Source organism: Hevea brasiliensis, unplaced genomic scaffold (genome assembly GCF_030052815.1).
Source record: "Hevea brasiliensis isolate MT/VB/25A 57/8 unplaced genomic scaffold, ASM3005281v1 Scaf484, whole genome shotgun sequence".
NCBI lineage: Eukaryota > Viridiplantae > Streptophyta > Magnoliopsida > Malpighiales > Euphorbiaceae > Hevea > Hevea brasiliensis.
In genome coordinates this window covers 8,192-21,894 of record NW_026615011.1, presented here as the reverse complement: position 1 = coordinate 21,894, position 13,703 = coordinate 8,192, and the positions used below count along the sequence as shown (strand labels likewise).

Below are 13,703 nucleotides of genomic sequence, written 5' to 3'. Positions count from 1 at the left end.
ATTTTGGTAATTATTGTAAGAAATTTCATAGTTTTTATTTATATATAAAATGAGAGATAAAAATCATTGAGTTATTAACTGAAAAATTTATTGTCAAAAATCAATTTATGCAGTAAATTTTCGTAATTTCGAAGAAAATCATTGATTAAGAAAAAAAACCTGAAGTCTTCTGATTGTTTGTCATGTAAATAAGAGCATAGTATACATGAGAGCATTACATTCAAATTTTAAAGAAAAAAAAATATTGTATAAAAAAAAAAAAATTTGAGAGGTTAAGATCCTTACCTTTGTCCAAAAAATAACTTAGAGAATTTGGCATAAAAAATATACAGATATGAGTTTATTTATACGCATTTAATAAATCTTAATCCTTAAAGAAAAAGAATTTCAATTTCCATGATTTATTGGAGTTCAAATCTTAAAAGGATTATAATTTTATTTTATTTTTTAAGTAATTAGAGAATAATGATTCAAGATAAGATTATTAAATATTTAAACTTTAGTATTAAATAAATTTTAACCTATTTAATAATTTGAGTACTATCTATCTAAAGCCATTTATAAATATTTTAATCCTATCTAATACACGAGCCTAAATATCTCTAATTGTTGTCTCTAATCATTGTAATTAAGCCTAAACCCACAATTACTTGTTTTGTTAGTCCCACTTGCTAGCGTCAATTAAGTTCCTTAAAAATTATAATGATCTTAATTTTTTAGAAAAACTCGTTTCTCTTTGCAAATTTTTTTATAGATTAAGAAAAATAAAATTAATAATTTCAGTCCTCAAATTAAATTTTATGGAATCTAAGTTTTATTGAGTAGTTAACTCTAAGTTTCAAGGCATGGGTGATGAAAGGTTGGGACTAATAGTTTAAGATTTGAATTAAAATTTAATTTATCCCTTAAATTTATTAAAAACGTTTATTTCACCCTAAAATTAACTTTCTAGCCAATTTGATAAATAAACTCATTAACTCACAAACATGTAGACAAAGAAAAGAGACAATAAAATATTAATTAATGACAAAAAAAATTCAAAAAATTATATTAATTTAACAAAAATTATTATAAATATGATAGCAACTCAATCTATGAATCACAGAGAACAATTATCTTGATTAAAATCAAACTATATTATATTAATTAAACTTAAAATAAAAATAAAAAATTTAAAATTAAATTTTAGACTATGATTAAAAAAATTACACGAGAATAGAAAGATAAATTACCTCTTAATTTGTTGACCTCCTTTTGAAGCTGTTGGGACAATTTTAATTCCTTGATTTCAGCGTTACTTTTAACGATTTCTTCAAAATCTGAATATAAGACTATAATTGATAATTAAAATAGGTAAGAAAATATAAATAAAGAGATTAAAAATAAAATATAAACAGTAAAAAAATATGGACCTTACGGTGTTCCTTGAAAAAGAGAAAAGTAGGTGAAAAGGGAATTCAAATAAAGAATTAGTAGGAATTTATAATTTTTTTATCTTAAACTTTATGTGTATATATAGCTTATTAAAGGCCACACATGGTGAATTTTGATTTTACTTATTGACTAATTTCCAATTTAGTTTAGGATTTCTAATTCATATTTGATTAGGATTCTAAGGTATACTTTCTCTAACCTATTTGAATTATTATTTATTAATTAATAGTTGTAAAAGAAGATAATTGTTTAATTATTTAATTAAATTAAATTATAATTATTTAAAATCCCTTCCCTAAGTTTAGTGCGTCTTTCATAGATTAAGTTAATTTAATACCAACGTTATTTGCTCATGCAAATCTTTAAACAGCAAATATAAATTTTCAAATAATTAATTAAATTTTTAAAATTAATTAAAAATTAGTTAACCTTTTTTTTTTTATATAAAAAGATTGTTAAAATTAAATAAATAAGAAATCTAAGGATAACCAAGCTTAAATTTTCAGTTCTATTAATAAATATAATATAAGTTGCACATAAATTTTAATATAAATTTAGATCTTGAGTATTTATGTAATTTAAAAACCCATTATTAATTTTAGTATTTAAAATTTTATATTCAGATAATTTAGAATCAATCACAAAATTAATATTTAATAAAACTATTTTATATAAATGGCATTGAAAAATAACAATGACTTTATCATTTATAGATTTTATAATACAGAAAAAAATGTAAATTTTAATTTATTTTATCCACTAATAATTAATTTAATACATTTATTAATTTAAAAAAATAATTATATATATATTTTAAATAATTACTTGCTGAGGAACCAAGAGATAAATTAATAAATAGACTTACTAAATCATAAACATGTAGACCGAGAGAACAGATAATGTAACAATAATTAATGGCACATAAGAATTCAAAAAATTAAATCAATTTAATAAGAATAATTATAAATATGATAGCTGACTCAACCTACGAGTCACAGAGAATAATTAAGAAAATTGGTATTAGATATCTTGATTAAAATCTAGTTATATTACATTATATTAATTAAACAAAAAATAAAAAATTTAAAATTAATATGTACATCATGATTAAAAAAAATATATGAGAACAAAAAGATAAATTACCTCCTTTCTTCATCTCTTTTTGAAGCTTTTGGGACGATTTTAATTCCTTGATATCAGCTTGTATATTAACGATTTCTTCAAAATCTGAATATAATGTCAGAATTGATAACAAATATAGGTAATAAAATATAAATAAAAAGATTAGAAATAAAATAAAAATACTTAAAAAGTCTAAACTTGTTATTCAAAATAAATATAATGTTTCTTGGAAAGAAGAAAAATACGATAGAAATTTAGCTAGAGGGTGAAAAGGAAATTCACGTAAAGAATTAATAGAAATTTACACTTTTTTGATCTTAAGCTATATGTATATAATATTAAATTTCGAATTTCGATTTTACTAGTTGCATTCCAAATTAGTTTAGGATTTTAAATTTCTATTTGATTTGGATTTGTGTTTATCCCATTCTAAGAAATAAGTACAGTGTTGATGTCATGACTTTCTCAAACTAATTTGAATTGTTATTCATTAATTAATAATTTTAAAAGAAGAGAATCAACAATCTTTATCAAATTTAATTTAAATTTTTTAGTGCACGCTAACCAAATCTTCTTTAATCATCCGGGCCGATAGATCTCTTAATTAATCTTTTCGGTTGGAGGCCACAAGCCCATCAAATCTCTAGCCTAATAATATTCTCCATGAAAGGCTGGAACAATTTTCATTATTTATTTAGTTTTAGTTAACTATATAATATTTTCACATTCAGACTGGGAGGGGGAGTGATATTCAATAAAATTTATTAATAATAATGACTCTATAATTCAAACTCTTAATATTATAAATAAAATAGGCTTGGAGATGATTTTAAATCATTGATTAAATTGAGTGTTATGATATGACATTAATTAAGATTCGTAAATGAGTCTCACATGTCTAGAAATTGATCTTTCAAAAGTTAACATTGATTATGAATAACGTATGTGTCGTTTATATGAAAATAATGACTTTGTTAAAATTGTAATGATTTTAAGTGTGTATCTATATCTCTCGACAAAAAAAAAATTATTTATTCATTTTTTTTTGAATTTTTTTATTTAATTATACACATACAAAAATTAGTGATAAAAAAATTACTATTAAAATAATAATAATTTTAATAGAATATTTATTTTTATATAATTTAATTTAATTATTATATAATTGTAACTCTATTACTTTAATTTTATATTAAATATATTTAAATTATTATTTTTTAAATTTCAATCATAATTCTTTATTCACTTAAATATTATTTTTTATATAATTAATTTTAATTAAAACTAAAGTTTTAAATTTTAAATTATCGAAAATAATTTTAATATCAGTGGGTTAAACTTCATTGTTGCTTAAATATTACTTTAATATTAATACTATAAAATTTCACGCCCATTCCGTTACGTCCACACAAAACGCACCCTAAAGAAAACACCGTTTGTCGACCACGTCTCGTCGTTTTAACGCAATATCAGTCTGCTGGCTTCGCAGATAAGAACGCACCTCTCGTTCTCTCAGCTGAGCACAATCCATACTCACATTGCACAGCGCAGAAACTAAAAAAGCTTCATCAAATCTCTGAATTTGAAGAAGAAGCAGAAGAAGATGTCGTGGCAAACATTTGTGGATGAGCATCTTATGTGCGAAATCGAAGGCAATCATCTCTCTGCTGCCGCCATCATCGGCCAAGACGGCAGCGTTTGGGCCCAGAGCTCCAACTTTCCTCAGGTATTTCTATACCTCACTCGTTCTTCGTTCTTGTCTAAAAATAACCCATGTGTTACTTTGGATCCATGGAAATTGATTCTTGGGTTAGATTTGGTGCTTAGATGTGATCTGACCTACTTTTTTCTTGGTTTCCTTTTTTTCTTTCCTTTAAAAAAAATTTATTAGTTTTTCGTCTGATTATTCTTCTTCTCCGTCTTTATTAATTATCTGATGGGATATACTGGAAGGAAATTGGTCATTCTTATCTGTTTTCCCAATTGAATTGGTTTCTTTCTTTAATTTTTTTGGGGGCTTGAAGTTGGTGCCTCTATGATCTGATTTGATGATTTTGTGGTAACTTGATTTACTTTTTTTTGAGGATTATTGAATGATTATCATACCCATGTGGGCTAATTAGGAATTGGGCGGTCTCATATGGTTCGTTTTATGATTGTAAGCGGATCTAGTTGAATTGGTTGATGGTTATGATTGATACTTGGGTTAGGTTGAATAACAATTAGATCTTGTGTATGCATCTTTTATTGGATTTTTGCACTTGGTGACTCTTCTGTTTTAGGAACTCAGCTGGATGGCTGAGAACGAAAAATTATCAAAGAAAACCCTCTTAAGGCATGGGCATAGACCAGAAGATATGCTTGCTGCCACTGTAGTTCCTCTATAATGTAGTCTATGTTGGCTTCTTCCATCCTTCATAGTTCATCCAGAGACAAACTTCATGGAGATCACTTCATATGTACAGAATTATTTATTGTTGTATTATGAAATTATAAAGATTAAATAATTGATAGATTCAAAATTATGAGGATTAAATAGTTGTATTATCCAAATTATAAAAATTGAATAGTTGAGTTAGAAAGAATTTAGTTTAAAAATAAAGGCACGGACTAAACAATTCATGAATTAAAAATAATTTAAAAACAAATAAATAAAAGAACTAAATAGTAAGAAAACAATCTGTTACCAAAAAGAAGTATGAAAACAAAAAAGAAGTATGAAAACAATCAGGCATATATTTAGTAAAATTGTTTTATGTAAATGGCATTGAAGAATAACAATTACTTTATCAATTAATTTTATAATATAGAAAAAAGATTAATTTATGTTATCCACTAAAAATTAATTTAAAAAAATATAATTTTAAAGATTTAAAAAAAAATTCTATGGCATATACATGCAAACGTAGTTTTTATAAAATTCAAAAGAAGTATATATATATATTAAAACAAAAGGTTAAATGACACAAAAAATAAACCAAATTAAAACAAATCAAATAAATATAATAATATTATTTATTTCTTTTTAATATGGAGTTGTGCTTTCCTTAAGCCTCTATTAATTTCTCCATTTCTTTTATAGCCGAATAATTAATGCCTTTCTTATTTGTGTTATGATTCAATCACTCACTTATTAATGACTAATTAAATCATAATTTAAAAATATACAAGTACATCTTATAAATAAGTTTATGTTATAGCTTCTTATAAATTAAAAATCAATTTTTTTATCAAAAATAAAAGTTAAAAATAAATAAATAAAAAATCTAGTACAAGCAAGCTTAATTAAAATTTCAATCCTATTAACAAATATAATTTTAATTGAATATAAATTTTAATATAAATATTTATGTAATTTAAAAAACTCATTATTAGTTTTAGTACGTAATTTTTTCTATTTATAATAATTTAGAATTAATCGCAAATTTAATATTTAGTAAAATTCTTTTATTTAAGAATAGCGATTACTTTATCAATTAATTTTATAATATAGAAGAAAGATTAATTTATGTTATCCACTAAAAATTAATTTAAAAATTATAATTTTATAGATTTAAAAAAAAATTCTATAGCATATACATACAAACTTAATTTCTATAAAATTCAAAAGAAGTATATATACAGAGAGAGATATAAATTTATTGTTTTTAATGAGTGATTCAAGAAAATATTATTAAATTCTGACACTCACGAAAATCGTATTATATAAATTCTAACATCTTGAATTTTATAGTCTCTAACTTCTATGTATGAGAAACCATTATGTATAATTTTCAAATATATTTCTTTTATTTTTTATATTGTATTTATATAATACTGCATAATCCAATAATTGTATTTATAAACATACATATTTTTTTACTTGTTACTTTATTTTAATATTTGTTAAAATTTAAAAAATATTTTTTATTTAAAATAATTATGTAATATCCTTTTAATAAAGATTTTTATGAAATAAAAGAAAATTAAAATTAATAATTTCGGTCATCAAATTAAATTTTATAAAATCTATGCTTTATTTATTTATTAGTCAACTCTAAATTTCAAGGGATATGGTAAAAGACTCAAGAACTCTGTTAACCAGTCACTTCTTGATTCTTTTTTTGGGTCCACCTCCTTTTAAAATGAATTCTACATTGCTTTCAAATATATATCAATGCCTGCGAACAGAAATTTACTTGTGTACTCCTAAAGCATATTAACTTAATGCATAATAATGCATTTTAGGTGAATTTAGTCATACTTTTACCAATAGCTTCATGCTTTTTAAGCTTGAATGAAATTTTCATTTTTTATGTTAATTGCTTATAAAAACAAGAGATTTGTTTATTTGAATATACAAAATCGTTAACCACTTTTTCAATAATACTATTAATCATTAATCATGGTAATATTTGCTCTTAAAATTAAAGCTAAACTCGATAATCTTAAGAATTTACAACCTGCTGGAGGTCCTAATAATGGTTTACCATATTTTTTCAAGGTCAAGAAATGAATTTTATTTATGTAAATATTTTATTTATTTTTATTTAATTTCATTAATAATATTTTTAATATATTTTGTATTACAGTTAAAATGTACTCCTTTGTGCAATGAGTCAAAAGAAGTTTGTATCTATTCCACCCCACAAAAAATCAATTACAACGTAATATATATATATATATATATATATATATATATATATTTTTTTTTTTTTTTTTTTTTTCTAAATTGTTAAATATGTTTAAGTTGATATAAAATTATTAAAATAAATTCATTGAAATTATAGCAATATCTTTTAAATTTGAGTGCAGTTTAAAACAATATGATATTTGAGTTTAAAATACATTACCAAGTTTTAATTGATATGTTATTTTGACTAATTACAATATATTATTTAGTGCAAAGATTGCAAAAATCAAAGATCAATATCTGTTGTTACTGGACATAGTCGGCCGATTGAAATTAATAATGAAAATTACACTACACTTATGCATTTTAATTGCAAAGGATTTGAATCCCAATATTTCACTTTTAGTGGAATCTGGATAGCTATATCTGTAAGTGTTCATGTTATTTATTAAATAAAAAAATTTATATTTTTATATTTTTACTTTTTTGATATTAATTTTTTTTTTGTGTTTTTCTAAAAATTGGCTGAAGGCGAAGATTACGAATTTAACTTTCGTCGTAGGGTTTTCCAAATAGGGAGCAACATGAAAATTTCCAACTTGGAATCCAAATATGAAGTGGTTCGTAATTAGGAGCTGCATCACCATACAAGATAAATAATATGTAATGAGATATATATATTAGCTGGTAGGAATATAATAAATTATTTACTATGGATTTAAGTATGTATTGTTGGTTTTTCCTTTTCACATGATTCTTTATAAATATTAATTTTATTTAGTGTTTAATATATATCACAAATGATTTGAATCTTTTATTTTTAACTTATTAAATTTAAAATTATTCTTAAGAATTGCAGCATTAATACTCAATTTATATAAATTCAGTGAAGTTATAAAAGAAAATTAGTACAGAGCATTCCACAAAATAATAAAATATATAAATAAATAAATAATTAGAACTATAAAAACAAAAAAATAAAGTAGGTCCGAGCATTCGGTTTACTTAAATCAAACAGAATTAAATCATTAAAATTGTATTATTAAAAATTATCATATTTTAAAAATTAAATCAAATAAAAATAAATAAAAAATAAATTAAATTAAATCGCTCTATTTCAGTTTGATTTGATTTGAACTTATTAATTTTTAAGTTTGGTAGAATTTTTTAATTTAAAATTAATTTTTAAATTATTTAATCTAATTTTAATTTTAATTTGAACTTAATAATTATTAATTAATAAAATTAAATAATTTATATATAAATATAATTTATAAATTTTTTATAAAAATAAATTAATTTAAAAATTATTAAAATAATTTGATTCGATTTTTTTTTCAATCCAAAAATAAGAAACCAAAATAACTAAAATTCTGTGCTCTCCCTAGAACAGAGTGCCTTTCTGGACTAAAACTTCTCACTCTATCCGGCCGTCGCCGCTTGCCATATTCTTCTTTTCTCAAAATCCTAATGGATTGTTGATTTCCCCACCCTATAATCGCGATTTGAGTGAGGAATTGAGAGATGCCAGTGCTGTCTCCTCTAACCACGGGTCTCCGAAACCGACAACACCTTGTCACACCGCCCTTCTTCGTCAGCACATATTTCCGCCAAAAGTCGATAGGGAAGGAGATCTAAAAACAATAATCTGGTATGCGCGTGAACAGTGGTGAGCCATCCCACACATTCTCAATTCCTCAATTTAGATAGTTAGGAGGGTAAATGTATTATTGTTTTAATAATTTTTTATGCAAAATTTGGTCCTAAAAATGAATATATGTTGGGAATTTGGACTCTGAACCGAAAAATTTCAAGTTTTGACTTTGATTAATGCTTTAAAATTTCATAGAATTAAGTATTTTACTTGCCTTTTGTCGGAATTAATGGTTTGGTGGTTGTTTATGCTTTTGTGGTGCAAATGGTAATTCTTTAAATTTTAGTGAAATTTGGACAACCTATTTGTAAAACTCCATTTTCTTGTCAAATCTGCTTCTAAAACCATATTTGTGAATCTTCCAGACTGTCTAATTCCACAAAGTGCTTCTGCTCCACAAACTCTATTTCTTCTAGGGTTCTCATGTTGGCTGCTTTTATTGTGTGGTCATCCCCTTAATTGCTTGCTCTGTATTTGCTTGTTTATTTATGACCATATTGTTTTCCAAATACTCAAGCTGTAATTTATGTTGTTGATTCAAGTGATACTCATGGAATTGGAATTGTCAAAGAAGAATTTCATGCGATTTTGGTGGATAGACAGTTTAAACAATCCTAATTTTATTATAGATATGAGGTTACAATCATAGCTCTGGCTCTGCGAAAAGTTTGTCATCTATTGTTATGATTTTAGTCAATTTGGAAGCTATTTTAGCTGGTAAACTGTTTGAGTTTATTGCTTGCTCTCAGAGGGTATGATATTCCCTTCAATTGGAAGATGATTTTAGACATACCTGATTGAGAAAAACAACAAGGAGACACAATACATGCAATCTCTTAATTTACCATGTGCTATGTATATAAATTGCTTTATTTATTTATTTATTTATTTTAAGATGGGACAAGTTGTCAAATTTTTAGTAGAATTTAGGGAGAACTTACAAATACTTGAAAACATCAATGATTGGTTGTGATCAGGATGCTTCAGAATCACTGCTTTTTTGGCCAAGTTAGTGGTTGATTAAAGGAGTGTAACTGCCAACAAGTTCTTGCAAGCAAAGTACAAAAATGAAATGGGGACTGTGCTTTGTAGGATTCGAAAGTTCAAGCAACTTGATTGCTGCCATGGCATCCTCTTGTTTATGTGCACAGACTAGGATCTCGAGCCTCTCATTACATTGAGCATACTGTATGCATTTTTTCTTATAGCCTATGTAATGCTTATTAGGATCATAGAGCAACTTGATTAGGTGGTGCATATGTTGTCAATAGAAATATCAAAAAAATCCCACTAGTACTGTCCAGATCCTTTAACTGCAAGGAGAAAAGGAGACAAATAAGAAAGAGTGAGTTCACTTGTTTATATACATACACATAACACTAAGTACACTAGGAATTAATCTTTGAGTCCAACATGAATATCAGTATAGGTACAGGCAATGAACCAGAGGCATTCAATAATTTTGCAATGAGAAGTTCTAGCAGAAATTGCATTGCCCGCGACTAACATTATGTTAGGGTAAGAGTCTCTAACAAAGAATTATAGAAGATTTAGAAAGAAAGAGAAGAAGATTAGAAGGAGAGATAGAAAGAAGAGAAGAATAAAGAGTTGTATTTCTTGATTATTGTTCCAGAATGAAATACAAGAATAGCTATTGAGCTTTATATAGCAGCTCAGTAACAACCTATTGCTAAGAGTAGTTAAACAGCTCAACAACTTTACTGCTCAGCAACTTTAGTAACTACCTCTCTCTTAATTCCCGCCAAACATACTTCCAAGCTAACTCTTTAAACGAACTCCCAACGTTTCTAACTACTCACTATTTCTTTCTGTACTTCCTCCTCTGATACGTAACACATTACTACTTGTTATTTCTCAGCATAAAATAGAATGGTGAGATTGATTAGTTTGATGCATATAAGTACCTCAAGAATAGTGTAGCTCAAAAATGTTCCCATCTCCTTTGTGCCTTTAACATTCAAAATTTTAGAGTAAGAGCAGCAGCTTCTCTGAAAGGCATGTTGATAGAGAGTACCATGAGATAAGTTGCTGCCAACTTTATTATGTACCCTATTAAGGCCATTTGAAAATTGAGAGCATCTTCAAAATGGTCTACTAATACCCATAGATTAAATTTGGAGGCACAGAAACTAGACAGCAGGGGAATGAGCAAGCCATAGACAACAGTATCAAGCTTAGATGTTAAGGTTGTTGCTAATGGAGACCTTGCTGGGATTAACAAGACCAAAAGAAAAGGACCCCAAAGATATTCCAATCCATATTCTCACCCAATGATGCCAAATCTAAAACAACTACAACCATGAAATGAATGTAAATATCCTTAATAGGTTCCCCTTCTGGGGTCACTCTAATGAACCATAAGGTCAGTATTCTCGAGAATACTGACCTTATGGTTAGAAAATAGAAGAAGAGCAGACTGAAATCCAAGTCTTGGTGATACTGGAGTAAAAATTCTGGCACCAAGATACCAGAGATTTTAGCTAACAAATCTTGCGATATCACCAAGTAATGAATGTTGAGAGCTACCTGGGCCTTATCTTTCATTTAGTAATGGAGGTATGTCGGTAGTCTTTAAGTGCGGTCCAAAAGTAGGTAAATTTTTTCGAGTTCCATCGTTGTTGCATCAAATTACAAATTATCTCTAGTGAGGCCGGATATGAAGGTGGAAGCCGATTGCATGAGTGGAGATATAGAAATTTGAGCTGCAATTCTCACAGCTTAAGTAAGAATTGGGTGCTTATGGGTTATTCTTGATTTCCATATGTGATATTATTTCCTGTTATTGAATCCATAGCTATTGGGGTAACTGATATTGATTTGTGAGAATTTTGTTGGTTTGAATTTGAAGTTTTGCTTGTCTTTTGGCTTTAATCTGGCTTGTTTTTATTAATTCTTCAATGTTGAATACTAATTTCATGAAGGTTATTTGTGATATGAATTGATTTGAGTTTTTCTAAACCTTAAGGAGTGCAGTTGTTTTTAGTATAAAAACTTTTTTACTCTATTCGTAATATGTTAGTTGCATTGTTCTCTTGTTTTAGGTTTCAAGATGGTTAAAAATACTGCATGGAGATGTCTTGATAAAATTGGAGTTTTAATACCAAGAGAATTCTTAGTACTAGAAATTGTAAATCTACTGTGAATTCTCAGTACAGTTAATTTAAATTGCAATGCATGCAGAAGCAGATTATATTGAGCTTCAAAAAGTTGGAAAAAAAAAAAAGCTAACGAAGATAGGCAATTTATCTTCAAACCGAATTGGTTTGGTTTAGTTCGATTTTTCAATTTAAACCGAAAATTGCACAATTCTAATTGTAACAGACTTTATTAAAAAAAATTATAATAAACTCATTACTCAAATAAGAAAAAAAAAATCCGTTGCGGCTTGCAGATTATCAGGTAGTTACATAATTAACAGAAATCACTAATATTTTCCTAGATGTCTTTGCTAAAAGCAAAATTCCTTTCTTCACGTTCACGAACTTGCATGAAGCATTCATCTTCACGCCTTGTGACAGCAGGAAAATTTTGTTTTATTTTTACTTGCTTTATGCAATTTTTCCAGCAGGATATAGGAGTAGACTTGTAACAAATACACTCTTCTTCATAAATTTGCTTCTGATATGAGAACTGTAAGAAAAATAATATCGTTAAACTAAGCTACAAAATTCTAGAACTTCATTTTCCCATTTTGTTTTCTTGATTTAAACTTCATATGCATTTATTTTAACAAAAAAGAAAATTAAATAATTTGTAATGGTGATAACTATCTTAACTGCAAAGCTACAATTTAGTTGTTACAATTCAGCATTCTTAAATGGAATTACTATACATAAAATTAAATAATAACATACCTTAAAAGAAGACTGCACGTTGAAATTAATTATGTGTAGACTTTCTAGATCTGGAGAAATCCAAAGCATAGCATCCACAAGTTCCGCAATTGGACGATGGCGATTAGTAGTCATTGAAAGTTTCAATTCTTTCATGTTATGCAATGGGGGTGGTGTGAGTTTTCTCACTTCGCAAGGAATAATATAACTCTGAAAAGATGAATAATTCATCACATAAATATCAGCTAGAATTTACATACTAATTCCATGAGCGTATTAATTGTGAACTAATTCAAAGTATTAATTGTGAACTAACTCAAAATATACGTAAACAAAGATTCAAATAATAGAAATGATTTAATATACATACCTCACCGTATCACTTTCCAAAGTCACCATCTTGAAACATTGATTGAACTCGTCAAGTTATTTAATCAATCTAGTGTACCAGGAATTGTCCATATTATTGGATTTGATATACAAATTAACATTGGGTAAGGTCAAATTGTTTGAAGAAAATGAAATTATATCACCATAATATGAGAAGACATATAGATTACGTATATCAATATGAAGTTTAGCCACATTTCCACAAGAATCTATGCGCAATTTGTGAAGACTAGAACTAGAAATCTTGATACTCTCCAACATAGGCGATCGGCCAAGCTCAAGCATTCCAAGTGAGGAAATTTATTCAGTTGCTCATACAACCATTTATCGATTATGGGAGCACTAAATATATGTAGGCTCTTCAAATTTTCAAGGAAGCCACCTTTAATACAGAAGGCCAAGTGGGACCTTGCGAGTGAATGAGTGAAGATTTGGTGTTTCCATCTTAAGTCGCTCAAAATGAACAATATCTTTTGCAGAATTGGATGAGATTAACTAGATCAAATATCTGTAAAGACTTGATACCATAGCAGTAATGAAACTCATATCTTCAATTAGAGGAGACCCAGCAATGAGTTTGCTAATTACATCATCATCTGCAAAAACAACTCTAAGAGACAACTTTTTCAAGAAAGGT

The 13,703-nt window shown here is 26.5% G+C and overlaps 1 protein-coding gene and 1 long non-coding RNA gene across 2 annotated transcripts; both read left to right on the top strand.

Moving 5' to 3' along the window:
• Positions 1–3,936: 3,936 nt before the first annotated feature.
• LOC131177449 (profilin-1-like) lies at positions 3,937–5,015 on the top strand. The gene is made up of 2 exons (XM_058142402.1): positions 3,937–4,282; positions 4,839–5,015. Exons 1-2 carry the CDS (start codon positions 4,160–4,162, stop codon positions 4,941–4,943), a joined length of 228 nt encoding a protein of 75 aa, XP_057998385.1. The 5' UTR covers positions 3,937–4,159; the 3' UTR covers positions 4,944–5,015.
• Positions 5,016–8,605: 3,590 nt separating this feature from the next.
• LOC131177450 (uncharacterized) lies at positions 8,606–12,049 on the top strand. The gene is made up of 2 exons (XR_009146924.1): positions 8,606–8,837; positions 11,885–12,049. It is a non-coding gene; the product is annotated as an uncharacterized LOC131177450 (long non-coding RNA).
• The last annotated feature ends 1,654 nt before the right edge of the window (positions 12,050–13,703 follow it).